The 27564-nt window shown below is 38.4% G+C and overlaps 3 protein-coding genes across 3 annotated transcripts; all 3 read right to left on the reverse strand.

Moving 5' to 3' along the window:
- Positions 1–3533: 3533 nt before the first annotated feature.
- Positions 3534–4577, reverse strand: LOC122103337 (trace amine-associated receptor 4). Its single transcript, XM_042673898.1, has one exon. It carries the CDS (start codon positions 4575–4577, stop codon positions 3534–3536), a length of 1044 nt encoding a protein of 347 aa, XP_042529832.1.
- A 7249-nt stretch (positions 4578–11826) lies between these two features.
- On the reverse strand, positions 11827–12858 carry LOC122098483 (trace amine-associated receptor 3). The gene has a single exon (XM_042668960.1). The coding sequence runs from the start codon at positions 12856–12858 to the stop codon at positions 11827–11829; it is 1032 nt and encodes a 343-aa protein (XP_042524894.1).
- Positions 12859–21277: 8419 nt separating this feature from the next.
- On the reverse strand, positions 21278–22189 carry LOC122101666 (trace amine-associated receptor 2). Its single transcript, XM_042672178.1, has one exon. The coding sequence runs from the start codon at positions 22187–22189 to the stop codon at positions 21278–21280; it is 912 nt and encodes a 303-aa protein (XP_042528112.1).
- Between the last annotated feature and the right edge of the window lie 5375 nt (positions 22190–27564).

A 27564-nucleotide genomic window follows, 5' to 3' on the forward strand; every position in this document is an offset into this window, starting at 1 on the left:
GCCTCTAGCTTTTTTCTTTTCAAGTTAGTTTCCAATATAGGGTTTTGGTTTTTGTTCAGGCTGGCCTAGACTTATCGTTTCCACCCTTCCTTCCTTCCTTCCTCCTTTCCAAGCCAGCTATTTATTTTTGGTGCAAGTACCGGGATTTGAACTCAGGCCCTTGCGCACAGTAGGCTAGCATCCAACGACATGAACCACAACTAGAACCCGGCTTTTGGTTGGTTTGTTTGGGAGGCTGCCATTTCATGGGCTTTTATAGCCAGGCTGGCTTCAAATCGTGATCCTCCAGACCTCAGCCTCCTGAGAAGTTAGCATCGTAGGTGCGAACCAGTGATTCCGCGGTGATTCTTTCCTTTTCTGTGTGTTGTCGTCTTCTTCCTCTTCGCTCACGTGTTTGTGTGTGGTCTTCTTGGTCTTCCTCCTCCTCCTCCTTTAGTATTGGTCCTGGGCCTTGAACTCACGGCCAGGGCGCAGTCTCTGCTCCTCTTTCACTCAAGGCTGGCGCTCTACCACTTGAGCCACAGCTCCACTCCGGTTTTCTGGTGGTTCATTGGAGATCAGAGTCTCACAGCCTTTGCTGCCCTGGGCTGGCTTTGAACTGTGATCCTCAGCTCTCAGCCTCCTGAGCAGCTGGGAGGAAGGGCCTGATGCAGGGGTGGCTGTTTCGTTTTGCATATGCTAATTAGGTGCAGCGTGTCCGCACGCACTTGCTCCTGTGCGGCTGCCTGTGTGCTTACGTAAGACGCACGCCTGTGCTTAGGACATCCGTGCGTGCGTGCGCTCGCATGCGCCCTCGCGCGCCAGTCCCAGGGCCTTACCTTCTCCCTCAGCTTTCCCACTCAGGGAAGGCGCTTTACCGCTCGCGCCACGCCTCCAGCCCAGCTTTTTGTGCCGGTCGTCTCCCATCTTCCACCCAGGACGAACCTGCGCGTGGATGGACGGCAGCCCCGGGACGGCCGGACGTGCGGACGCGGAAACCGAGCGGCGTCAGGTAAGCGTCGGGAGCCGGCGGCCTGGCCGGGCCCGGGGCGCCGCCCGCGCGCGGTGGAGCGCGGCCTGGGCTGCACAGGAGGTTCTAGATCCTTCTCCCGGGCCATATTACGACAGATCCCCGCAAGGCGGACTCGTGGCCACATCCCCGCCCCGGGTTGAGGCGTTTCTGTTTGCTTTAAACCTCTGTCCGGCGTCTTCGTCCTCAGCTCTCCCTCGTCTCCTCCAGACGGCTGCAGAACGCTGCGCGAACCGACGGCGCAGGCGGGCCGCGCCCCCGCAGGGCCTGACAGTTAATTGGAGATGAGAGTCTCCCGACTTTCTGCTTTGAACTGAGATCCTTATATCTAGGTTCCTGAGTAGCTAGGATTACAGGTGTGAGCTACCAGCACTCAGCTGACCTTAGTTTTATGAATGAAGTCCAGTCTTGGTGAACAATTTGTATGTGCACACACACCATACACAAAAACACACAACATAGAAACATCCCCTGTATGTAAACTGGTGTGTATGTATCATAGCCAAGGTGTGCTGAGAAAAAGAAAAACATTTTCCTAAACTGATTTTCATTACTCTTCTTATTTAACAGCAACTTATTTACCAACTATCCACATACTTTACTTTCATTCTTTTTCTTTTTTATTAATTTTTATTGTGAAAATATCATATAGAGGGGTTACAATTACATGAGCAAGGTAAATGAGTGCATTTTTTATCAAGCATTGTTGCCTCCTCCTTTGTTTCCCTTCCCATCCCTGCCCTCCCGTCTCCTCTCCCCACCCCCCCCCCTCCTCACCACCCCCCCCAAAGTTGTAAAGTTCATTTTTCGACATAATGTCTTGTACATCTCATTGTTGCAATGGGTCCACCTGTATCCCTATTTAAACAATTTGTTTTTTCCCTTCCCCTCCACAAATTATACCAACATCAAATACAATGAAAACAGGGGTTATACCGTGGGGGAGGGACATACAAAGCAAAAGAAAAATCACCTTATAAATATGTTAGAAACAATAGCAAGAAAGAAAAACCATTTGAGTTCTTATCTTGGGGTCCATTTTATCTAACATCAGCTTATCTGAACTTGTCCGCTTGTCTCAGACATATACTACTTATTGCAAATAAAGAAAATCATGGGACCTATGTTTCTTTGGGCCTGGCTTATTTCACTTAATATAATTTTTTCCATTTCCTAACAAATGGGGCAATGTCATTCCATCTGATGGGATCATAGAATTCCATTGTGTATATATACCATACAACTGCCCAATAAATAAGTGGGCTAAAGACTTACAGAGAAACTTCTCTGAAGAGGAAAGAAGGATGGCCAATAGACACATGAAGAAATGCTTAACCTCCCTAGCCATAAAAGAAATGCAAATCAAAACAACATGGATACCACCTCACCCCAGTTAGAATGGCTAAAATCAAGAACTCTAATAACAACAGATGCTGGAGGGGTTTTAGACAGAAGGGAACCTTGCTGCATTGTTGATGGGAGTGTAAACTTGTTCAACCACTTTGGAAAGCAGTATGGAGGCTCCTCAAAAGACTCCACATAGAGCTCCCCTATGACCCAGCAATCCCACTTTTGGGATCACAAACAAGACCATACTAAAGCTACCAGCACAACTATGTTTATTGCAGCATTATTTACCATAGCTAAGATACGGTGTTACGCCAAGGTTGCAAGACCCCCCCTTTCCACCCGCAAGAAGACCACCGAGAGTCAGACTCTACAGCTGTTTTATCTAAACGGGCTGCAGCTTGGGCCTGTCCTACACTCTGACACAGTGGAGCCTAGGAGGAGAGCCCCGAGCTAAGGATTTGCAGGTCTTATATAGGCACACAATCAACCAGGTGTTTGGATTACCACCACATGTTGCTTTGCTAGACAGAAACAAGCAACAAGTGGCCACTGCCTCAAACTTTAACCTTTCAATGGAACCAACCCAGATGCCCCTCAGTAGATGAATGGATAGAGAAAATGTGGTATATATACTTTCTTTCTAAAAACAGGTTTGAGTCAGAACCAGAAAAGGTTGACATTACTACAGCTACCTGCTATCTTCTCTCCCTGTCACCCACATGCTCCATTACAGTCTTTCTATATACTCAAGTTCTTTCTCACTGCCATGAAAGTCAAGAATAATCTCAAGAGTGATTCAGATAAACTAAGATGTCTTCCTTGGCTGTCAGTGATTGTGGAAACTGAACTGTGTCTTCTCTGAGCTCAAGAGGTCAAGAGAGAAATGTCCTGTCTAATTTAAGTTAATGGAGTAAGATTCATCATCCAGAAACATCAATCTCTTTTAAAAAGAGCTTAATATTTATTTATTGGAGATACCAGACCTAGAAGCTCAGGAATAAACTACCTTGGTAGCAGGAAAACTCGATTTGTACTTGTTTTGGAGGTACCTGTTGTGTTTTCTGGAATGGAATTTGCTCATTAAATCATGCTATGCTTATATTTTAAAGGAAAAAAATACAACATCCAAGATTTCCTGTTCGGAAGAACAATGGTAGCAAACATGGAGCCTTCACTAAGGATGTGAAGGAAACAGGCTGAAGGTGGAAGAGTCTGGGTGGAATATCTTCCCTGTCACTAACATCCACGATGCCTTGCGAAACCATGGATAGAACATGCCATATATAATGGGATTGAAAGTAGAATTTAAATAGCCCAGCCAGAGGAAGACATTATACAAATCTTCAGTGGTTGAAAAGTTAATGAAAGGGTCTGTGATGGTCAGGATAAAAAAAGGCATCCAACACAACACAAACACTCCCATCACTATGCTTAAAGTCTTGGTGGCCTTGCTTTCTTTCTTAGATGTTGCCTTTATGTTGCTTTCTGAGCCAACTTGTTTCATCTTAGGACCTGCACCAATTTGTTTAGCATGCTTCCTGGCTACTGTGAAAATATGTATGTAAATCCCGACCATCACTGTCCCAGGGAGAAAGAAAGCTATGAAGGAAGCCAATACTCCCCAGAGTTTGTTAAATATCAATACACACAAGCCAGTGCAGTCAATGGCTGTGACAAAATCTTCTGCACCAATAATGTTTAATTCTGAGAATACCAAGCCAAAGGCAAAGAAGATGGGAATGGACCAACTGATCAAGAGGAAGAATACTATCACAGGGATGGTCATCTTCGTGACATAGTGCAAAGGGTCGCAGACTGCATAGTAACGGTCAACCGAGATGAAGCAGAGGTGGAAAATGGAGGTGGTGCACAGCATGATGTCACAGCAGCTGTGGACTTTGCAAAAGAGATCTCCAAAGTACCAGCAGGACTCAATGGACCTGATCATACTGAAAGGCATGACCACGCAGCTCAGCAGGAAGTCCGTGATGGCCATAGAGAGGATCAGAAAGTTGGTGGGGGAGTGGAGCTGCTTGAAGTGGGCGATGGAAATGATCACAACCAGATTGCCCAGCATAGTCATGACTATTGCACAGATCATGATGACATACATGACACAGACAACGGGCATGGGCCTCTCCTTGCGGAGACATGAACTGTTGACCAAGGCAAAGCAAAATTGTGCTTCTGGGGGATTCCAAAAGTCAGGTGAATTCATCGTGTTTGTCCTATGTCTTTTTCAGAAGTGCTGTGTTTCTTCCCTTTCTGTGAAAGAACAAAAATGATGTTTAAAAAAAATTGCAGAGCTCACGACACTATGTGGAGAACAAACTTTATAAGTTGTGGGGAGGGAGGAGTTGGGGAGGTGGAGAGGGAAGAGATGGTTGGGGAAAAACAAAGAAGGGGGTAACAATGCTCGATAGGCAATGGATCCATTACCTTATTCATGTAACTGTAACCCCTCTGTACAGTAACTTTACAAGAAAAAAAGTATATATGTATATATGTATATATATATATATATGAAATTACAGAGCAATTACCCACAGAAGTCCAGCTAAAATGCATTGCCAGTGCAAGGTTGAACTCCACACTGACCACACCATGGTCATAAGGATCACCTGGGTTCTTTTGAAAACACAGATTCTTGATTGGGGAGGAGAGGCAGGGGAACAGTGTCTGACAAACTGTATTTCTCACAAGCTCTCACTAAAGATCAAATCTGTTCATCCCAGCACATTTGAGCAAGAGGGTCTAAAGAAAACTTCAAAGATATTCAGTCAATCAACATCCAAGTAGCACAGGTGAATGCTTGTTCTGGATATACTAATCTGGAGTCCAGATTGTAGATTCCTAATCCATATGTGCATCTGGGATTCTTTATTGTCTCTCTTAACTAATTTTTTAAATACAACCCCCCTTAGGAATGACTGAGAGCTGTAGAACTAATATTTAATGCTGAACTTAAATAGTAATTGAAGATTGTGGCAGGCTTCTCTGTGAGAAATGCACATATGACTCCTTGTATATCTGTTGATTAATAAAGCATTTTCTTTCCAATGTGAAGAACGATAGTTTTTATAATTTAGAGCAGTGTTATGGCAAACTGAAGACATGCTGATAATTATAAGACTATGCACGAGTAATGTTCAAAACAGGATAATAACTCAAATGATGGATTCTCTACCTTTCATGAGTTGTCTCCTTTCATTTAGCAGTTGCATTCATGAGTTTAAATGCAATAAATTGAGAACCCTTGGCCACCAATTTCAAGTTTTAACATTATTACAGATTTGACATATAGAAGTGCTCATTAATTGTTTAATCTATCCTTTTGTATACTTCATGCTATCACCTTTGTAATAGCAAAATAATGCCACTGATTCATAGTGTGACACGGGTTAAATTTGTTTTTCTAGTGTTAAATCTGTTTGTGTGATTCTAATGGCCAATGGCAAGCATTTGTGAGATCTAGGGCCAGGACACAGAGATGGATGTTGGCCCAAGACTAGAATAAAACTCTCTGACCTATTGGGGAAATGAACTCACAAACACATTCTCACCAGACTGACATTAAAAAGATAATAATGAAAATACAAAGCATCCCTGAAATCAATATTTCCACTGTGTGCTACAATATCTCAGCCACTATTTATGCCAGTCTGTTCTTTGAAATCTTAATATCATAGCCTATTTTATTTGCTTTGGATATAATAATTTCTCAGATTGGTATCTTTATTAATTTTTAAGTATATCACCAAATATTATGCAATGAAGTTGAACTTGAGAAACTAAGCCATAGGGAAGTAAACTGTAAAGATAAAGATTTATGCAGCTTCTTTATGAAGTGGACTCTAAATATGTAATATTGTATGTAAGTACATTATGTAAGTACAGAATATGTAAGTACAGTTTACTTGGTTAGTTATCACTTCCTATGCTCTAATAGACTGGAAGAATGAAACCTTAAACACCTAATTATCTATTTAATAAATAAACTGTAATGTCATCATCTTTTTTACTTTTATGATTTAGATAATACGTTAATTTTTTTCTAGTCCTCTAAAATATTTTTAAAGATAACCAAGTTTCCACAGATTGTTTAAGCTTTTGCCACTATGCATTGTTAGAAATTGTGCTCTCCTAAACAAAAATGGGATACTCAGAAAATACTTTATTAGGTAGCATTTGAAGTTTAAATTCCAATTTGAAAGCCTAATTCCTCAAAGAATTGATACAATGATATAATTTAACTGCTTGGGTTGTAGAGTGAAGTGGGGTTTGTGTGTGTGTGTGTGTGTGTGTGTGTGTGTGTGTGTGTGTGTGTGTGTGCACGCTACAGAGGAAATAGTGCTCCCTGGTCTCTACCACTGAGCGATATCCCAAGCCCTCATTTTTCTTTTAAACCTGGAAGGAATCACTTCTAAAACTGGATTCTCTCATGTTTCTGTTGCATAGTTACATTTATTAAGAAAATATTTAAACAGCAAAGAAGTAAGGCAAGATAACAGTAAAACATACATATTTATTTTTAAATTATTACATGGAAGAATAGTTAACACAACATCAAAGATAGGACTTCAAATCCTCATCTTAAGCCTTTGGTCAAAACTTATACAAACAAGTAACCAAATGAAAGGCTAACTGCTGGCCTGCTACTTTGTTAAAGGGAATTGTTAAGACGGTAAGTGGAGTTGTGGTTTTGCTATTTTAATAGTTGGCAGGATAGAGATCCCTTTTCTTTGAGAACTGTCTACAGAAAAGAGTTGTGCTGTAATTAGTTGAATAAAATAAAATTATAAATAAAATGGTGGAATCTTGTATTACGGCATTTCACTTTCATCAAGGAACAGTTTTGCCTTTCTCCCTCTTTATGAATAGCATTTCCCCAATCATCAGCAGAAAAGGACTACATGAATTTCAGTATTGGGCAGTCACCTAGGAAAATACAGGAAATTATTAATGACTTCTACAGTGGATATTTGCCTCCTTAAGTGAGAAGCAGACACGAGAACTCTGGGATCACCCAGAATGGGCATTTTAATGATGCAAAATATCCTCGGAATTCCAAAGGAAAATAAACAACAAAGGAGTAACAGAATAATTTTCTTCTGTGTTAAGTATTAAAAGATATTAGTGCATATGCATTTTCCTCAAACAAAATCAGAACATTCAACTACTCAATAATTCATTTATAAAAAGATAACAAATAATAATTCATGGATGCATACATAGAAAGCAGAAGACACATCACACCTACTTTATCAGGCATAATTTTTCTTTGCTTATTGGTCACATAACTGAATACTCTACTTGGGGACTAATTGTGCAAAAATAATGATGTTTTATCTTGCTTTGATGTGTCTTACCCATACAGTAGTTTATTAGGTATGGAAGATTATTTATGAATTATCTGTAGGAGAGCTCTATCTGTTACAGGTCTTCCAGTCATTGTCTTTTTACAAACTCAGTAATTTTTTTTAAAAAATCTGTATTTCTTATTATAGACCATATTCTAGTGTTGTTTTATTCTATGTGCAAAAATTCTAGCCCCCAAAATGACAATATTTTTTTCCTTTCCTGAGATAGTCTCCTGTGGTTTGTGGGAATTTGTTTTCCCAATTAGGCAATTTAGAGTTAACTTACCTGGTGTGCCAGGGCTCTAACCGGACAAGTGAACATTGTGATCGCTGGTCTCCAGCTCCACCAGCATCTCCTTCTAGACACTCAGATCACGTTCCTGGAAGGGACTCTGAACAGGCTTGGCAGTGCACATTTAAGCACGAAGTAAAGCCTCTTGAGGCTGCTGCCCCAGGTCTTGCTCTAGACAGGTTTGTCTTTCCACGCCATTTGGTGTAGTGCCAACATGAGACACAGAAGGTCACCAGAGAACTGACTCCAGAGAGGAAATCAGCTCGGTGCTCTCACTGCTACGACCTCTGAGAGACAGCATGACTAACCTCACACAGGCCAGAAGTGGAGAAAAAGGAAAAACAGAAGGAAAGGAGAAGGATAGAAAGGAGAAGTGGAGGGAGGGGAAGGGAAGGAGAAAACATAGTCCAAACCCAACAAATGTTCACTCTACTTATTAGCATAGGCTAGTTAATATTTTCAACCCGTGAGTTCTTTAAGCCCTGTACAAAGAAGGAATACTCCCCCACACTGTAGTTCTTTATCATCTTTCCAAATGAAAGACTTGGCCCAAACACAAATTTAAAAAATGTCTCAAAATACACAAGAATCTGGGCATATGTGTCCCAGCACTCAGGAGAGTGAGGCAGTATTTTTACTTGAGCTCAGTAGTTAGAGACATGTTCCAGCAATGTACCAACACCTTGTCTCTTAAAAAAAAGGAAAAGCAGATGAGTGGTTGGGGCTGTGGCTCAGTGGTAGAACCCGCACCCAGTATGTATATGCCTAGGTATGTATATGCTTTTCCCCTAAACAAAATTGATGGAAATTGACAACTTCCATCAGTTCTCTTTAGCTCCTAGGTCTCTAAAATAGCAAGTATTGTTATTTTTGTATTAATTCTTTTTTCAAAAGAGTGGCTTCTTTTTTGTACATTTTTATTATAAAAATACTGTACAGAGGGGTTATAGTTACATGAACAAGGTAATGAGTACACTTCCTATTGAGCATTGTTGCCTCCCCTTTTGTTTTTCCCCTACCATCCCTTCCCTCCCTCCCACCTCCATTATTTCTTTTTTTGTTATTGTGAAAATACTGTACAGAGGGGTTACAATTACATGGGCAAGATAATGAGTACATTTCTTATCAAGCATTGTAGTCTCCTCCTTTGTTTCCCCTTCCCATCCCATTCTCCCACCCCCGCCCCCCCCACCCAGCCCTCCTCCCCCCAACCCCACCAAAGTTGTAAAGTTCTTTTTCGACATAAGGACTTGTTTGTCTCATTGTTGCAATGGGTCCACCTGTATCCCGAGTTAAACGATTTGTTTTTGCCCTTCCCCTCCACAAATTATAACAACATCAAATACAGTTAAAGCAGGGGTTATACTGTGGGGGAGAGTCATACAAAGCAACAAAGAAATAATCTTATAAATGTGTTAGAAACAATCACCTGAAAGAAAAAAAAAACATTTGAATACAAATCTTAGGGTTCATTTCCCTAACATCAACTTATCTGACCTTTTCTGCTTCACTCAGACATATACTAGTTATTGCAAATAAGGGAAACCATAGGACCTATGTTTCTTTGGGCCTGGCTTACTTCACTTAATAGAATTTTTCCAAGTCTTTCCATTTCCTAACAAATGGGGCAATGTCATTCTTTCTGATGGAGGCATAGAATTTCATTGTGTATATCTACCACATTTTCTTGATCCATTCATCTACTGAGGGGCATCTGGGTTGGTTCCATATCTTAGCTATGGTAAAATAAGGCTGCAATAAACATAGTCGTGCTGGTAGCTTTAGTGTGGTCTTGTTTGTAAACATATGGGTGAATGCCCAAAAGTGGGATTGGTCATTTTTTCTTACAATGTAACAATTTAAACAGATCTTTCTTGCAGATCAATTATAATAGTACTGGGAAAGACAGAGAAAAGACTCACCAATCTACTTATCCCCTCAATGATGTCTCCATTAGACAGCACAGAAAGTACAAAAGTACAAGTGTGAACAGGGAAGAGGCACATTGTTGCTTGGCAGAAGTGGAAGTTTTAGATTTAGATTTTTATCTACAATTAACCAGTAAAAAAAAAAAAAAAGCCGTAAGTGGAGGTGTGGCTGAAATGGTAGGGCACAGGCCTTGAGCAAAAACAGAGAACACAGACTCAGGATTCACAGTACTAGCATACAAACATACACACACACACACCACCATCACCACCACCACTACCACCACCACCATCATCATCATCATCATCACTGTCATCATAATTTTGTGTGACTTTTAAGTTGAAAGGCACAAAAGTTTGTTAAGCTGTAAATTTAACACCTTATGATAGTAAATTGCATTATAATTTTCAATATTTTTAAAATTCATCATATTTCAAATAAGTCATGGACAGGTTATTTAAGGATGGAGAAAGTTATAGTAATCTGAAAAATGATCAAAAGAAAATCAAATTTTCATAATTTGAAAAGTGCAGATACAATATGAAAAAATAAATTAGGGTATAACTGGCAGCTAAAAGTCATAAGTTACTAAATTCACAAATAGAGTAAGTTCTAAGCTAAACAACATTTGTAAGTTATAAAATAATAAAAGTCAAATAACATTGTAAGGATGAGCAAGGTCCACTTTTTTTTTTTTTTTTGGTCAGTTGTGGGGCCTGAACTCTGGGCCTGGGAGCTGTCCCTCAGCTCTTCAGCTCAAGGCTAGCACTCTACCACTTGAGCCACAGTGCTTCATCGGCTTTTTCTGCTTACATGGTGCTGAGGAATTGAACCCAGGACCTCATGCATGCAAGGCAAGCACTCTACCACTGAGCCATCTTCCCAACCCCTCCATAATATTTAATTAATAAAATACTACTTATTACATCCAAAATTTTCTTGAAAAATATTTTGTACACACATGGGGAATGTCAAAAGTTTCAAAACAAACTTATCCTAAAAATGGAAAGAAATGTGCCAAATGGAGGAAGGATGAATAGCCCTATTCCAGACAAATGGCAGGTCAGGGATTTCTTCCAAGGAAGGGAGCCCAGAGGAGGCAGTAAATGTGGAAAGGCGCAGAGAGGTAAACTCAGCCTCGTACAGAGCTGGACATCTGGGGAAGCAATTTCAAAACTTGGAGTAAGGAAAGGCTACGTGAGTTAGATGTAAAACAGGAAACAGATGGTAGCGTTCACTGGATGACTGAAGAGAGATTAATAATAAGACTATTTATGAAGGTGCGTGTGGGCAGCTGGTAGAAAGACAACAGCCAGAAACAGCTAAGGACCTGGGGGTAGTGATGAATGCCAGATATTAGGTGCAAGGTACCAGGTACTAGCTAGGCCAGAGTAGAGGGGGAAAACAGTGAAAGGAATTTTGAGATGATAGCTGCTCACATTCGGGTGGCCGTTTTCAGAGGAACGCAGCCAGCTGTGGAACAGGAGGGTAGAAAGGTTGCCTGGGTGGAAAATTTGATTTCATTGACCTTCTTTCTACCTTTGGTTCTTTACAAGTGCCTCTCAATGGCAAAATGCCATCGGAAGCCCTGAGCAGCTCTTAATTTTCATTGATTTTATTGATTTTGAGATAGTGTCTCACTCTCCAATCAGATAAATGTTCATTGGGTGCAGAATTAGCAATTAAATGCTGGATGTATTGATTTCCCCGCCCCCTCCAAAGATGTTGAAAGTCACTGTTTGAAGGTTAGAGACCTGAGGTGACTAAAATTGCATAAACTAACATTTATAGCAGTCTGTGGGATATAGAGTACTGGTTGCAGGGTAAAATAGTAGGGGTATCGTTTTCATTTTCAATAAGCTGTTTGTTTTTGTAAGGGTTTCTCATTAATGTGTTTCAGGAAACAGATTTGAAGTTTCTGAATGGGAGCTAAATATTTTTCCTGACACTATGTATTTTAGAGCCTTTCGAAACCATGGATAAAAAAAGCCATGGATGAGGGGGTTGCACGTAGAATTGAAGTACCCGAGCCATACCAAAAGATCAAGTACTATTATAGGAGTGGAGTAATCTAAATATGGGTCAATCAAAACTGCAAGAAAACAAGGCAACCAGCAAGCTAGAAACACCCCCATGACTATGCCCAGGGTCTTCGCTGCCTTTCTGTCTTTTTTCTTAGATAAGCTTTTTCTCGCTCCCCCTTGCACGTTTTCAGGTATATTACTGATGGCTCGTGCATGGCGTTTGGAAACAATAAAAATTCTGCCATAAATGCCAACCATGATTGAGCCAGGAGTAAAGAAACAGGTGGTGAACAAGATGGTTCCCCAAAATTTGTTGAAAGTGAGCGCACAGAAATGGAAGCAAGCCACAAGAATCTCATAGCCCCGCATCCCAGACACGTTGGCCTCCGACAGAACCAAACCAAAAGAAAACAGAGCTGGGGCAGACCAGCAGAACACCAGCAGCCGCTTGATGGTGGAGGCCGTCATGGTGGTGGTGTAGTGTAAGGGGTAACACACAGCATAAAAACGATCGACCGCAATGGAGCACAGGTGGAAAATGGAAGTGAGGCTTAGCATCATGTCAAAGCTTGCATGGAATTTACAAAAGCCATCCCCAAAGTACCAGCAGCTCTCCACAGATCGCACCATGCTGTAGGGCATAATGACAAAACCCAGCAGGAAGTCCGTGGTCGCCATGGACAGAATCAGGAAGTTGGTGGGAGAGTGGAGTTGTTTGAAGTGTGAAATGGAAATCATGATAACCAGGTTTCCAAAGATGGTGATAACCATGGCTCCGGACATCAGCAAGTACATGATCACTCGGACGTGGAAAGAGCGATTGGTGGGAGGACAGGATTTATTTCCAAATTGGGGGCAGCTGGATAGGTCTTCAGGAATATAAGGCAGATCCATGGAGCTTTTAGCACCTCCAGCTCCTTCCCAGGAAGAGCAAGCCGATGTTTCCTTCTTAAGGTGATTTCAGTCAATGTCTGCTCCTAATAGTACAATAGAGTTCAAAGTCATCTGTTGGTGACTCACACTGATTGTAATTTATTTAAATATTTATCTTCTGGATTTGCTTTCTCAGTTACTGCCCTTAGAAAAATGAACTTTTTTCCAACTGCTTGTTCATTCCTGTGTTGCTCTATTTTAGTCTTCTATGCTCAACCATGCATTCATTCAAATTGAGCTTATCTGTTGAGTGCTCTAGTTCTGTAATGGGGGTTTTCTACAGTTTTGGGGTGACTTTCATCCTGCGCACTTTCCTAGAAATTCAATGATAAGAAAACATCTCTTTTATCTCAAATACAAAGTCAATGTCACAAATGTTTTGGGCATGTGTTCTTGTTTCAAAAATAGGTGAAAAGTTTTCAGACATTTTTTTAGCAACTGGAAATTGTATATAGTTGTTAAAATATATCATACTTTCAACAGGGTTAATAAATGTGATGGACATTCAATACTAGAAAACCTACATCATATTATAAACCTAAAAGCTTAACTATGCCCCTGGGTCGATGCATGATTGTTTCTATTTTCCAATCTCTTTCTCTCCTCTATCCTCTCCTTCTCATTCTCTTTCTTGCTTTTTGTCAGTACTGAGGTTTGAATTTACAGCTTCACGGTTGCTAGGGAAGCACATTACCACTTAAGCCATTCCCCTAGTCCTTCTCAAATTCAGTTAGTTTTCAGAGGGTGTTCCCAATTTTTTTCCCAGGGCCAACGTCTCTATGGCTTCCTGTGCAGCTGAGCTGAGCTGGCTCTTCTGTTGAGATGGAATCTTCCTAACTTTATTTCCTAAACTGCCCATGAACCACAATCCACCCAATCTTTGCCGCCAAAATGGCTGGAATTACAGGTATAAGCCACAGCATTTCTACTCTCTTGTATGAGCATTATGATTTACCTGAGGTTCTGACTGGCAGAAAGCCTTGTGACATGTTTTATCCCTAAGTGATTGCATTTGACATACTCTCAAGTCCCATCACTGAGATCTCCCCTCAATTACCAGAGACTGAAAGAGGATAGTCAATTTGGTAATCATTTAAACTTTCAGTAAGTTATTGTACCCTATTTACCTTGACCCCAAGGTAAATATCCTGAAGGAAAAAAAAACCCACTCACCTGTAGGCTTTGGGAAGGCTTGATACTGTGTCTACCACAAGCATCATGTTGGCTTAGTGGGCTACAGAAAAGTAGGCTCAATCTTGAGAAGACTGGACATAGGGATACTGTCAATCTGTGCTGGATTCTCCCAAACCAGAGGTTCAGCTTTAATGTGCATGCATCGAGTTCATCTATTTAGGTAAATTTAATTTAGGCTTCCTTTTAGAACCTCAATTAAAAAAATAAACAAAAATATGCCTTCATTGGCCTCATGGTGTTAAGAAGCTCCTTTCATTCCTTTTGATTCCGTCATTCTTATCTGACTTGGGGTGGGTGATGAGGATCAGGGTTGAAGGATCTTGCTATAATATGTCAGAGACATGTCTGAGTCTCTGGTCAGAAGAGGGCTTTGCTTTGGAAAGTCTTAGGTAAGGAGGTAGCTGTTGGCAAGGTGACTGTTCCACATGACTCTCTAGTCATTGCCACAAGTGACTAGAACCGTTCACTCTTGAATTCTCAGCCCCTAGGTTAATATGTAGGAGACACTAGGTACTTAGTGTGTAATGAAAGAAAAGCCCTCACAAAACTGAAAGAGAATACTGTGTTGGAGACTGCAAGTTGAAAATTAAACATGTACTGTCTCTAAGGCTGAAAATATATTTGGGATGAAAGCATATGATTATGTAGTTGAATTTGCCATTAAGTTAATCCCAGCTTTGTCTATGTGAGTTTAACGGTCAAGGCTATAATAATATTGAAAGAAACTCGCATGAGAATTATGTGCAAGTTAACATCCCATTTCTTCAGGATTAAGATGTTTCTACTATAAGGTGGTTGGATAGGAGATCACACATTTTCTATTAAGTGTACTTACTATTTAAATTCGGGCATGAAACTCAAGAAGACCAGTTTGAAATGTCTATAATGAAAGGTTTAAAATGACTTATTATATGTACAAATTCAATTCCCTCTCCTTGCTATTATAGCTTTGAAATTAGAGTTGTTTGTTTATTGGCTCCCCCACATATAAGTCATATAATGTTGGGCAAATCTCTCACTGACTCTGGGCCTGTTTACTTCTGTAGATTTTAGGAGTGATACAGCTCACACATTTAATTTGCTAATTAGAGATTGTTTCTGAAAAGCATAGCACTCTATGAAGTCCAAGGCTTTAATGAACTATATTCTGAGCTCAGAATGACTGATTTGCAGATAGACTGTTTTGTTTTGTTTTGTTTTATAAACTGTTGGTTCATTTGGAAGTGGCCTGTGTGAATATTTTAGGGTTTTGCATTGTTCTTACCTCCACCACCATGAAATACAAGGACTCACTTCGTAAGAATTACGTCACGTCCCTTAATTTTGCTTGGTTAAAAATGTCTTCCATTTAATCTATGATTTGAGCTGTATAACCTCTATGAAACTGCCATGTTTTGTAACTTAAAAAATCCAAATAATAACAATTTTTTTTCTATGTTTCCCCTTAACTTTTAGTTTTTAGCCCTGAATGATAAGATTGGCACATCTGCAGCCACGTGTGTTTTTTAAAAAAAAAGCCAGATATGCAATGTGAGCTTACATCATGGAGCTTATTAAAGGGAATCTTCGATTGTCTGGACAAATTCATTTTGGTAGGAAACAGAGGTGGTCTCCCAATGTGCTCTAGCTACAAAATCTAATTTTCAGGGTCTTAAAATAGGACTCATTACACCCATTGCCACAGGTCAGAAAACAATGTCAATTTTTATAGAACCTATTAAAAATGATCTTAAATTATAACCTCTCCTATTTAATTTCTATTTTTAAAGAACCTCTAACCTTCTTAGTCTGAAAGCACATTTCATACAGAGATTTGTATTAATTTCTATTATTGAAGTAGCTAAAATAAATAACAATAGTTCATAATTTGGACTAGTATTTCATCACAATAGACTAATGAGCATATGAAGTTTAATAGAAAGCATAAGTGAAAGCTGATATTAAGTTCTTTGACATACTTTGGTTTCTGCTTAGTTCTCTAATATCTAACAAAAACCATAAGAAATATTTAAAGTTTGTAGTAGCTTGGTAAGCATGTCAGGGTTAATAAGTAGAGTATATTCAACAGAGCACTGAAAACTAAGATGAATGGGGGGAAAATTCTATCAATTTCCTCATAAACTATATGAGGTAAATTGTATTTTGTAATAGCAACAAATATAAAGTAGTATGTAGCTTATAGATGATGAATTACAATCCAAAACAACTCACAGCTCAGGATAAGCCTTATAAAGTGGCAAGAGATGATACCTTAAAAGAATATTTTCTTCTGAAAAACAACTAGGAAAAGAAAGAAATTTTTAGGGACAGGAAATACATGCACAGTAACAGGAAAAGTAATTTCTATTTCAGGGAGCAGGTACAGAGAAGCAATAAGAATTTTTTAAGCATCTTTCATTAGCTATAAACCATAGCTTTATTTGGAAACCAGAAGGTCTCTACTGAAAGTTAGTATCACAGAATGTGTAAGAGATGGGAAGGGACCCAGAGGAAGTGATAAACTGTATCTTCTCTTTGCCTTTTCTTAGTGTGGATTAACAGGAGTATTTGGGAAAGCACATCTTGGTCTGTGCATGACCTGACATGGATACCATGTGAATATTTCAGCATCTAGTTGCATGTAGAACCTTGATATAGCCTCTTCTGCCTTTAATCTCCATTCCCCAGCATTAAATAAAATCCAAATCTTTGGGCTCAGTTCCAGTGAACCTATCTCTCACCTCTCCTTCTCTGATAATAGCACTGGTGATTTTGGATCCATTTGATCAGCATGAAAGTCTATGGTATCAGCTGTTTATAACCCTTGCTACTCAAAGCACAGCCCATGCACTAGACATATTGTCAGCTACTGATCAATGGGATGTTTGTTTTCTCCTTTCTCAAGAGATTTACAGGGAAAATAAGACAACATGCTTTTTTCTAAGAAAAAACGAGTGACATCAGAAACCATACTGGGAAAGACTTTGAAATGAAAAATCTCAGCATTACTGAAATAAGTGAGCATTACTAAAATAAGTGAGTGCCTGACACTTACTAATGATGTCTTGTGTAGTCTTTGGATTTTGCAAAAATATTTTACATGCTCCTACCCAGAAATTTATATGTCTTATCACAAAATTTTGCTAGAAAATTAAGACCTTTCATGATATCATAATTATTTTCTAGTTAAGAATAAAAACTCTATGTTCTATTGCAACCTATTTGTAATACCTTCTGATACTCTATAAATGTTTAATTATTTTGATGAGAATAAATCAAGCATAATCATGAAAGAACAGTACATTTTAAACTCCTTTTATTAATCCAGTACCTTTCATTTCCTGGAAAATTAGTTGTAAATCGTTGAGCCTCTTCTGGTGGCTTGGTTGATGTGACACAGGAAATTGTGGGAAGTTCAATGCCAAAGATATCTGATCATATAGGTTTCCATCTGCTCTCAAGAGATCTACAGTGAAAGCCTCAGATCCAGAAGTTCAAGAGGTACTAGTTGCAGAGCCCCATTGGAATTGTGCTTGGACTTTCTTTCCTGAGGGAGGGGTGAAATGTCCTGTGCATTTTTGTGTCCCAGGGACATTAACTCTCAGAATGTTTTAAGTTGGTTTTTTTCCAAATGAAGGACAATTATTTCATAACCAATTTCATGGTCATTTTTGTTTCATTCTGAGAAGATAAGGTTCTGAAACTTTCATGTATTAAAAATGCAGCCATGTATAGGCTAAATTAAATGTTGACTGATAGTCAAGGGAGAAATAGTTATCTGAATAATAAAAAGTTTCTGTTTGTACTTTGAATGAAAAGATTATGGAATGAAAGAGAAATATTTATTTTTACTTCAGTGAGATGTACTAGCATGACTAAAACCCTTAGTTTTAGAAAAGGGATCAAGCCGGGCGCTGGTGGCTCACACCTGTAATCCTAGCTCCTCAGGAGGCTGAGATCTGAGGATCACAGTTCAAAACCAGCCCAGGTGAGAAAGTCCATGACACTCTTATCTCCAATAAACCACTAGAAAACCGGAAGTAGCATTGTGGCTCAAAAGGTAAAGCTTTCACCTTGAGCTGAAGAGCTGAGGGACACACCCAAGCCCAGAATTCAAGCCCCACCACCTACAAAAGAAAAAAGAAAAAAAAAAGGATCGAGAGGAAGGGAGAAAGGGAGGAAGGAAGAGATGGAGAGAGGGAGGGAACAACACAAAGTGTAAGAGGAGCATTTGTTCAGCATGTCCCATCTCCTGCAATGTAAAAAGTAGAGTAAAATAAAATTTATATTTAAAATATAAATAGACCACAGGAAAGAAGGAAGGAAGGAAAGAAAGAAAGAAAGAAAGAAGATCATTATAAGCTAGGTGGCATAGATTTAATTTAATCAGAGGCTTATTTATCCCTAAACTACAGAGTTTCCTTAATAGGAAACTATAGACTCAACTAATAAAAAAAAACAAAAACAAAATAATAGATGAAGAGAGGATGGATGAGTGAAATACAGTCATAATGTTAAATGTACAAAAGTGAAAATAGAACCAGATAACTTGAGAGGATAGGTGGGGTTAGGAGAGATGGGGGAGAGAATGATAGAAGGAGTAACATTGTTTAAGAAGTATTATAACTATTTGAGAGCGTGTTAGGGTTGGGAAAGATGGAGAAAATTATGGAAAGGGGTGACATTGTTCAAGAAGCATTGTATTTATCAGCAGACATATTGAATTGAAACCCACTTGTACAACTATATAAAGATAACAGTATCATTTGAAAATGATATTTACAGCCTATACAAGGCCAAATTTTTATTTTTTTCTGTAGGCTCCAACAAAAACAAAATTAATTTCACAAACATTATCACTCTGTAAAGAGGACAGTCACAAACTCCTTTCCCACAAATGACAACAGGCAATCTCCCACCAAAATATTTCATTTTATTTTCTCAAGCTACATTTGACAACACAGATATCATCCAATTTTACAAGTCAGTGCGAAACATTTGCCAGTGTGAAACATTTGCCAGCATATGACAATGCAAGTCCACCGTGCACTAGTGAGTGTTAACATAAATTTTATGTTAGTCTAATAACAAATGGAAAGTGGATGGTACCCAGAAGAACATCTCCCAAACACAGTCAATATTAGTTTTCATCTTTGCTTTTTTTCTCATTAACTATGATGCAAATATATAGGTATAGATACTGCTATCTATGATGGACCCAAACCACAACTTTTCTGGGTAGTTATGTTATCCAGTTATTGATTAAATGTCATCATATCAAATGTCAAAATGTGCATGGGCCTAAGAAAGGAAAAGGACCATCAAAGAGAATTCCATTGCCTGTAATATGGGAAATCCCACTGCTGGGATTAAGATAAAACATTAATGAACTCAGAGACAAATGGTACATGTTTTCTCTCATATACAGAAACTAGATCTAAAATACATGACACCCTAAACAGGACTCAAGGCATGCACATGCTGTGAGACCAAAGAAGAACACTTTTAGGGAGGAACACGTAGGTGCAATGTCTATCTGCCTCTGATCATATAAAATAATGTTCATCAAAATGAACTCCAGGATATGGAAACAAAAAGGCTTTTTTTCCTTTTTCTTTTTGTTGTTGTTTTGTTTATTCATTTTATGTATCCTGGAGGGTAAGGAGAGTATAAAAATAGAAGGACATAGGGTGAACAAATGCAGCAGTGGTACTCAGTAGAAACCATGATGAAAATCGACTATACAGCTTGTGGGTAGGGACAGGAAGAAAAAACTGAGAGCGAGAATGAAGGAAGGGGTGACATTGTCCCAATAGAAATGTACTCATGGTCTGACTTATGAAAAGGGAAGCCATCTTTATAATCAGAGTAAAATTTTAAATATATATATATATATATGTACATTAATGAAATATTGAATGGAATGCTGTATTGGTTACATCGTTTTCCAGTTCTTTCATTCTTTATTTTGCTGCACCTGGGGCTTGAATTCTGGGCCTACGCGCTGTCCCTGAGCTTCTTTTGTTCTACCACAGTGCCACTTCCAGCTTTTTTTTTTTGAGTAGTTTATTGGAGATAAGAATCTCGCAGAGTTTTCTGCCTGGCCTGGGTTCAAACTGTGATCCTCAGATCTCAGCCTTCCGAGTAGCTAGGATTACATGCATGAGCCACCAGTGCCCTGCTAGTTCTCATTTTTTAAAATGTTTCACAACAAAATCTACCGAATCAGCTAATAAATTAATACTTCCTGTCAGAAGATGGAGTTTTGAAATTATTGTTTTTATATTTACATCCCAATAACTTTTCACTGTTCTTTTTTTTTTTTTTGTCGGTTGTGGGGCCTGAACTCTGGGCCTGGGTGCTGTCCCTCAGCTCTTCAGCTGTAGACTTGCGCTCTATCACTTGAGCCTCAGCCCCACTTCCGGCTGTGGTGCTGAGGAATTGAACCCAGGGCCTCATGCATGCAAGGCAAGCACTCTACCACTGAGCCACCTTCCCAGCCCCTCACTGTTCTTTCAAATTCAAATTCATCAGAAGCTGAGGAAGAACAAGCAGATGAAAACGTCCCTAGGTGTGTGTGGTGGGCAGGAAGGAGCGTTCCTCAAGCTCAGCCTGCATTCTCATCCTTTTTGAACAGCACATTTTTTTTTTGTCTTTTCTTTTTTTGGTACTGGGGATCGAACCCAGGACGTTGCACTTGCTAGGCAAGTGCTTTGCCACTGAGCTACATCCCAGCCCGAACAGCACATTTTTGAATATCCTTTTCTTTACATTCCTGACTTTCCCATTTTCTATTAACTAGTCTAATTCTCCTTTTGCTCTACTTAGAAGTAGTAGATATATGAAGGATTAAGGATTGGAGGAAATGGCATTGTGGCCCAAAAAGGTAGAATGCTAGTCTTGAGCAAAAAAGCTCAGGGACATCACCCAGGCCCTGAGTTCAAGCCCCACAACCAATAAAATTAATTAATTGATTAATTAAATAGCTAGATAAATAGATAAATAAAGGATGTTGGAGTCTCAAGAGAAACTTCTTAGAAATCAAGAGCATCTATGGTCAGCCAAACACACACACACACACACACACACACACACACAGGCACAAAACACACACACACACACACACACACACACGCAGAGCAATTTCATTCTGCTAAAGTTTAGTGCTTTTGTTCCAAATCACTCATACAAAATAAGTTTATTCAGTTTATTTTTGAGTGAACAAATCTGTATTATAAAATTGTGAGCTGAAAATTTTACCTCGCAAAATGTATTTAAGGGCTCTATGAAACCAGGGATAGAAGAAACCATAAATTAGGGGATTACACGTGGAATTAAAATAGCCAAACCACGTCAAGGCATCAAACAGGACTACAGGACTAGAGAAGTTCAAAAAAGGATCCAGTAAAATGGTGAAGAAACAGGGAAACCAACATAACAAGAACACACCCATCACTATTCCTAATGTCTTCGCTGCTTTTTTGTCTTTTTGCATTTGGTTATTTTGATTCTCTGGCAAGTTACTGATTGCACGGGCATGTTTTCTGGAGACAGCGAAAATTTTGCCATAAATCCCCAGCATTATAGAACTAGGAGTCAAAAAACCTGCCATGAACAAAGTAGTCCCCCAGAGCTTGTTGAACATGACTGGGCAGGAACTGGAACAAGCAACCAAGATAGCATAGCCGTCGATGCCATCAGCGTAGGCCTTGGAGAAGACCACGCCAAAGGCGAAGGCTCCAGGAACCGACCAGCAGAGAAACAACAACCGTTTAATGACTGGGATTGTCATCTTGGAAGAATAACGTAAGGGGTAGCAGATAGCATAAAACCTATCAACAGCCACTGAGCAAAGATGGAAGATGGATGTTATGCTAAGCATGAGGTCAAAGCTATAATGAACCTTGCAAAACGTAAGCCCAAAATACCAGCAGTTCTCTACCGATCTGATCATGCTGTAGGGCATAATGGCGAATCCCAGGAGGAAGTCGGTGACCGCCATGGAGAGGATGAGGAAGTTGGTTGGTGTGTGAAGCTGCCTGAAGTAGGAAATGGAAACAATCATGGCGAGATTGCCAAATATCGTGATGAATATGGCTCCTGCCATAAATGAATACATGGCAGCCCGGATACCCAGTGACCTCTTATTTTCTGCACAAGATCCATTTCCATATTCAGAGCAATCAAATGTTTCCTTCAGGAAAGCAAAAAACAGATAAAATTTTGTCAGAAAAAATAGTTAAAATACTCTTCATTTTATATGGATGCTTTCATAACAAAACCCAAAAACAAAAACCATAGAAGCATCAAAGAAGATGATTTTGCTAAAATAGTGCATCTTTTTCACTCAACCCATAATACTTACTTGTAATTTTACAGAACTCTCATCCACGAGGTTCAGATGAAAACTATTCACTCTATACTTTGTAATTCAAGTTCCCCACCAACATTTAATATACACTTGCTTTATTATTCCACAGAAGAGGACAAAAGGAGGAGAAACAAGTTAATGATGTAACTACAATGGATCGTCCTCATGTGTATAAAGAGAATATTATTGACAGCTATTAGACAATAATGGACTTTTTCTCAAATGAATTTGGGGAACATAATCAGACTCAAATTCCTTGAGGTCTGTTGTCTTGTGGGTCCAGAAGTTTATTATTTGGAATTAGTTTAATTCAAGTGTGCCATCATTTGCAATATGCTTGCATGATTGCCTTATGAAAAACATTACACACAAACATTATTCTACCAAATTGTTAAAAATAAAAATGTTTTCTATCTTTGCCCCAAGAAAGTGATTAAACTGCAGGAAGCTGGCAAGAATAATAAAGAATTTTCTGATTTTTCTAATGTGACCTCATTTATTTTAACTTGTTCATTAAATTTGATTAGTGCTTTATTATTAAATATGTGCTGCTTTACTAATCACTTTTTTACAACATTTAAAGGTCTTTACTATGTTGTTGTTCCTGTTCACCCTTATTTCTGCTTTCCTTGAATATATGACCTTACCTAAGCTATTAATTCCCTTTAGTTCCAATGCTGTTGAATTTATAATGTTAATGAATTGACACATTAAGTAATACATGTATTATCACAATGGATATTATGAACATTTCAAAGTTCTCCTTTCTTTCTTTCCTTTTTCTCTTCCTTCCTTCTTTTATTACCTCCTTTCTGTCCTTGAAATAAACACCACATTCATAAATGTATGTGTCCAGAAAATGTTTCTCCAGTGAAAGTAATGAGATAATACTATATATTTTTAAAAGGTAATCTGAACATGGTGCTTCACACCTGTAATCCCATCACTTGAAAGCCTGGGTAGAATTATGAATTCAAGCCAGGCCATGAAACATTAGTGACACTGTCTCAAAACTAAACAAAACAAACAAACAAAACCAGGTAACTCCTTAGCCTTCTGTTTAACTTAGGTGAACACCTGTACTAAATAAATCATTCTGCTGCTCATGAAAAAGTAACCTTTTCCTGGATATTAAATATTCTTCCCAGGAAACAATTCATCATCAGAAGTTAGCACATTACCCTGCTTACATATTTTAAACAAGCCCACATTTTGTTACAAGGTCGAATTAATTCCTCAACTTCAATCTTCTGCATTCCTACATATTCTCTCTGAACATGAGCAACAGAAAAGGAAAGAATTAATACACCACCAACACTACTGATGATTGGCATGACAATTTACTTCTTACCAAATCTCACAGATCCTTCCTGCATCATCCCTTCTCCACATACCTGCTGCTGCATTGTCAATGACATTGCTAACTCCTCATGGAAGAAACTCTCATTTCTATTTGGCATGAATGTTTATATGGAACCAGAAGAGCTAGACTATGTTACTTGTATTGTGTTATAATTCTATAATTAGTCTCAAGGGAATTTGATCTGAGAATGAGGGGTGGAAACCCTTTTCATTATAAAATTAATAATTTAAATGAGCCTAACCCTTTCCTCACATGAGTGCCTATTCACCGGCGTTTTCATCACCTGTCAACTGATGAAGCCAAGTCTTCCATTACATAAAGGCTGTGGGTCTGAACTGTGACTTGTGGACAGAATCCCAACCACACATGGATGCCCTCAGTGGTTCAAGTACATTGATGCTTCTTCCAGCACATTAGGATGACTGACAATCACAGTCCCTATGTTGCAGTACATGCAAGGAGATTTTAATCATCTATCACTCTCTGTTAGACTGGAACTGAAGTTCTGGGTTCCATTCCTGAGACCAAAACCAAAACAAACAAACGAGAACCATTGCTGATTGTTTTCCTTTTTTTCCCCCTTTGTATAGAAGTGACTAAAGGAATAAATCTCATCCACACCTGTAGACTTGGAGGCATTAGGAATGATTCTTGTCTTTTCAAGTAACTCTTGTGATGATGGGAGTTTACTATGTTTACAAGTATAATTGCCTATATTTTTGTTTGTTCATCATCTTTTGAATTGTGACCATTTATTTTCCACTGATCATATTGCTTTTGTAGGTAAGATATCTCAGATACAGATGAAATGAAGCACTGGTCATTATATGTTACCAGGGTCCTACTAGAATTAAAATCAATTGAAATCATAGCTATTTAAGTGGCCACTGTATGGAAATCCAACTAGAACAGTCACATGGGGAGCTGAGCTTCAAAGGACTGTTACTTCAAAATTCAACTTCTAACTGCAACTGTTTGATACTGTCTACATTTTTAGCATCTGTGGGATCAGGAATTGATGAAATATGTCTGATGGACAGATAGTAGGGAGTACTGGAACATTACAACTTTCTTGAATAGGAAAGATCATATCAGGATAGAAAAGGGATTATACATGCACAGTCAGTATCAAAATCGAATCCCTATTTCTATATAAACCCCAGAAAATTTTGTTTGAACCAGCTTCTCTAATACTAAAGACCATATTTAAGAAGAACAGCTCTGTGGTGATTGTGGATGTAACAAATACCAGTTCACTCTTCCAAGCCCTCTTCTAGCCCAATGTCTGTGCAGTACTGCAGTTGAAATGGCTCCATTGAGCTGGATCATTACCTATTTTCAGCCCTGACACCTTGTGGTAGCCTAGAGAATAGAATCTTTTCGTTTATTGTATTTGAAATCTTCAAGCAGTTGTCCAAAAGAGTTGCCATTCACCAAAGCAGTCTGTGAATACAGTGCATCTTGATCAATGACATCTCTTCAGCATTCTCACACCCCTCCCAACCTACACCCCTTCCTTTATTTATCTTAATTTCAGTTTAGATATTGAATTGTTTTTTCACTTAACAAAGCAGTTCATGTGTACAATGTATCTTCATCTGGGCCATTACTTCAACAAAAAAATCAAAATTTCTTTGTTGTTTATTTTTAATTAGTATACATTAGCTACTCTATCAGTCAGTTTTATTATGAAAATTTCATAGAGGTATACAGTATTCTTGGATCAAGTTCATCACAACTATTATATCCCAAACCCTTCCTTTCCTCCATTCCCTTTTCAGTGTTTGTTGGATTTTCTTATACTGCCAAGTATTATCTCAATCAGCATCATCATTATCATCATCTTCTTCATTATTTAGGTCTAGGTTTTGGCTTTTTGATCTTGACATAACACTCAACAAGATGATCTCCAGTTTCAAACACTTTCTTGCAACTGACATAATTTCATCTCTCATTATGTCTGTGTGATATACTTCACGGGTGTGTGTGTGTGTGTGTGTGTGTGTGTGTGTGTATGTGTGTGTGTGTGTTTGTTTGCTTTACCCATTCATTGACTGTTGGGTACCTTGGCTAGTTGCACAGTTTGGGTATTGTGAAGAGTTAAAATGAAAGTGGAGATGCAATCATCTCTCATAAATTGATTTTCTCTCCTTCAGATGTATCCCCAAAAGTGATAGGGTCATAATGTAGACTTATTTTTAGTTATCTGGGGCAGCTCCATATTGGTTTCCATAGCAGATGTACTAATTTACATTTGCTCCAACAGTGTTTGAAGGTTCTTCTTTTCAGCATTTATTGTTACATACTTTCTTGACAAATGCCATTCTGGCTGAGTTGAGTTAGAGTCTTATACAGAGCTTAATTTTTGATTAAGTACCAAAGACTATAACCTAAGAAAGAAGACCCAAAGGGAAATAGAAAAACTAATTTAAATGCTGCAACAGATCGAATTGTATTCCATGTGTTGTGAAAAAGAATATGTCCTTAAGAAAACTGTTCACATTTCTTAAAATCAACAATGAAATCCTCCTCTTGTAACTAAGTTAATTTTAAAAGTTTACATTTTTAATGGAATATGAGTTTGTGGAATTTGAATGAATTACAATTCATTTTGCTGAGCATATCTGGCTTGCTTATTTGTTTATCTATAACATATGAACTAGATTAGCACTGGCTTACTTACATTTATTTATATGCTGCTTTCTTTTTGTCATGTTGAATGGATACTATATTAAATTCAGTGTTTGTCATTTTTATTCATTTGATAAATATGTCAATGTGTACTTGTATAAGTAAATAAGAATATTGTTTGGTTTGTTTTTATAACGCATTATACAGTAGGTATTATGTTCTTATTGCTTTTTGACATTTATTTTGCTCCTATTTTTCCATTCAATTTCAGCAGCATTTCATTTATTTAACTGTTTGTTTTTTCCTATCAATAATGATTTGAATTACTTCTTATTCTGTTGCTATTATGAATGATACTTATATTGACCATTCTAATGTAAGATCTATTCCTGCCAGTGTTCATGAAATAGTAATTGCAGAATCCAAAAGGATATGGAAATTCATACCCACAAAACAAAAACAAGTGGTATTCCAAATGAAATGTTGGTTTACATTTTTACAATCACTATAGAGAAGTCCTATCAAACTTTATCAGAAAAAAGAACTATCAGGGTAAATTTTTTGACATTAAACAAGTGAAAAGTAGTAACTTACTATAGTCTTGGTTCACATTTTCCAAATAAGGTAGATTAACCCCTAATATAGAAAACAATTTATGATTGTGGGTTTTTTTGTATGCCCCAAAGTTTCCATAATGTTTTGAATTTGGGAGATTAAACAGATAAGATGAAAACTTTTTTTTAAGTCATTTAAAAGTAAAGTTATCAACATATGTCAAGTATATTTTTACTTTTTACAAACCCTTCTGTTTGTTGAAAGAAGCTTTAAGAAAGTTGCTAATAACAGTAATTAAATGTGTTAATTGGCTATTTACTAATGCCCACTGCACTTAATTTGGCTAACTGGAGGCCCCAGTCTAAAGAGACAAATATATGTATCCTCCCACCTCACTTGGTTCTAATTTGCCAAACTTTTGAGTAAATAGAGACCAGAGGATATAATTAACACATCAGCTGTTTGGTGTTGGTCATGATGGAGAACAATTTTTCATTATGAGTCACTGGGGAAGAAGTTGTACTTAATGGAGACAGGAAAACATTTGTCACACAACATTACTTGAGGAGCAGAA

Source organism: Dipodomys spectabilis, unplaced genomic scaffold (assembly GCF_019054845.1).
Source record: "Dipodomys spectabilis isolate Male_0828 unplaced genomic scaffold, ASM1905484v1 ptg000001l, whole genome shotgun sequence".
In the NCBI taxonomy this organism is placed as follows: Eukaryota; Metazoa; Chordata; class Mammalia; order Rodentia; family Heteromyidae; genus Dipodomys; species Dipodomys spectabilis.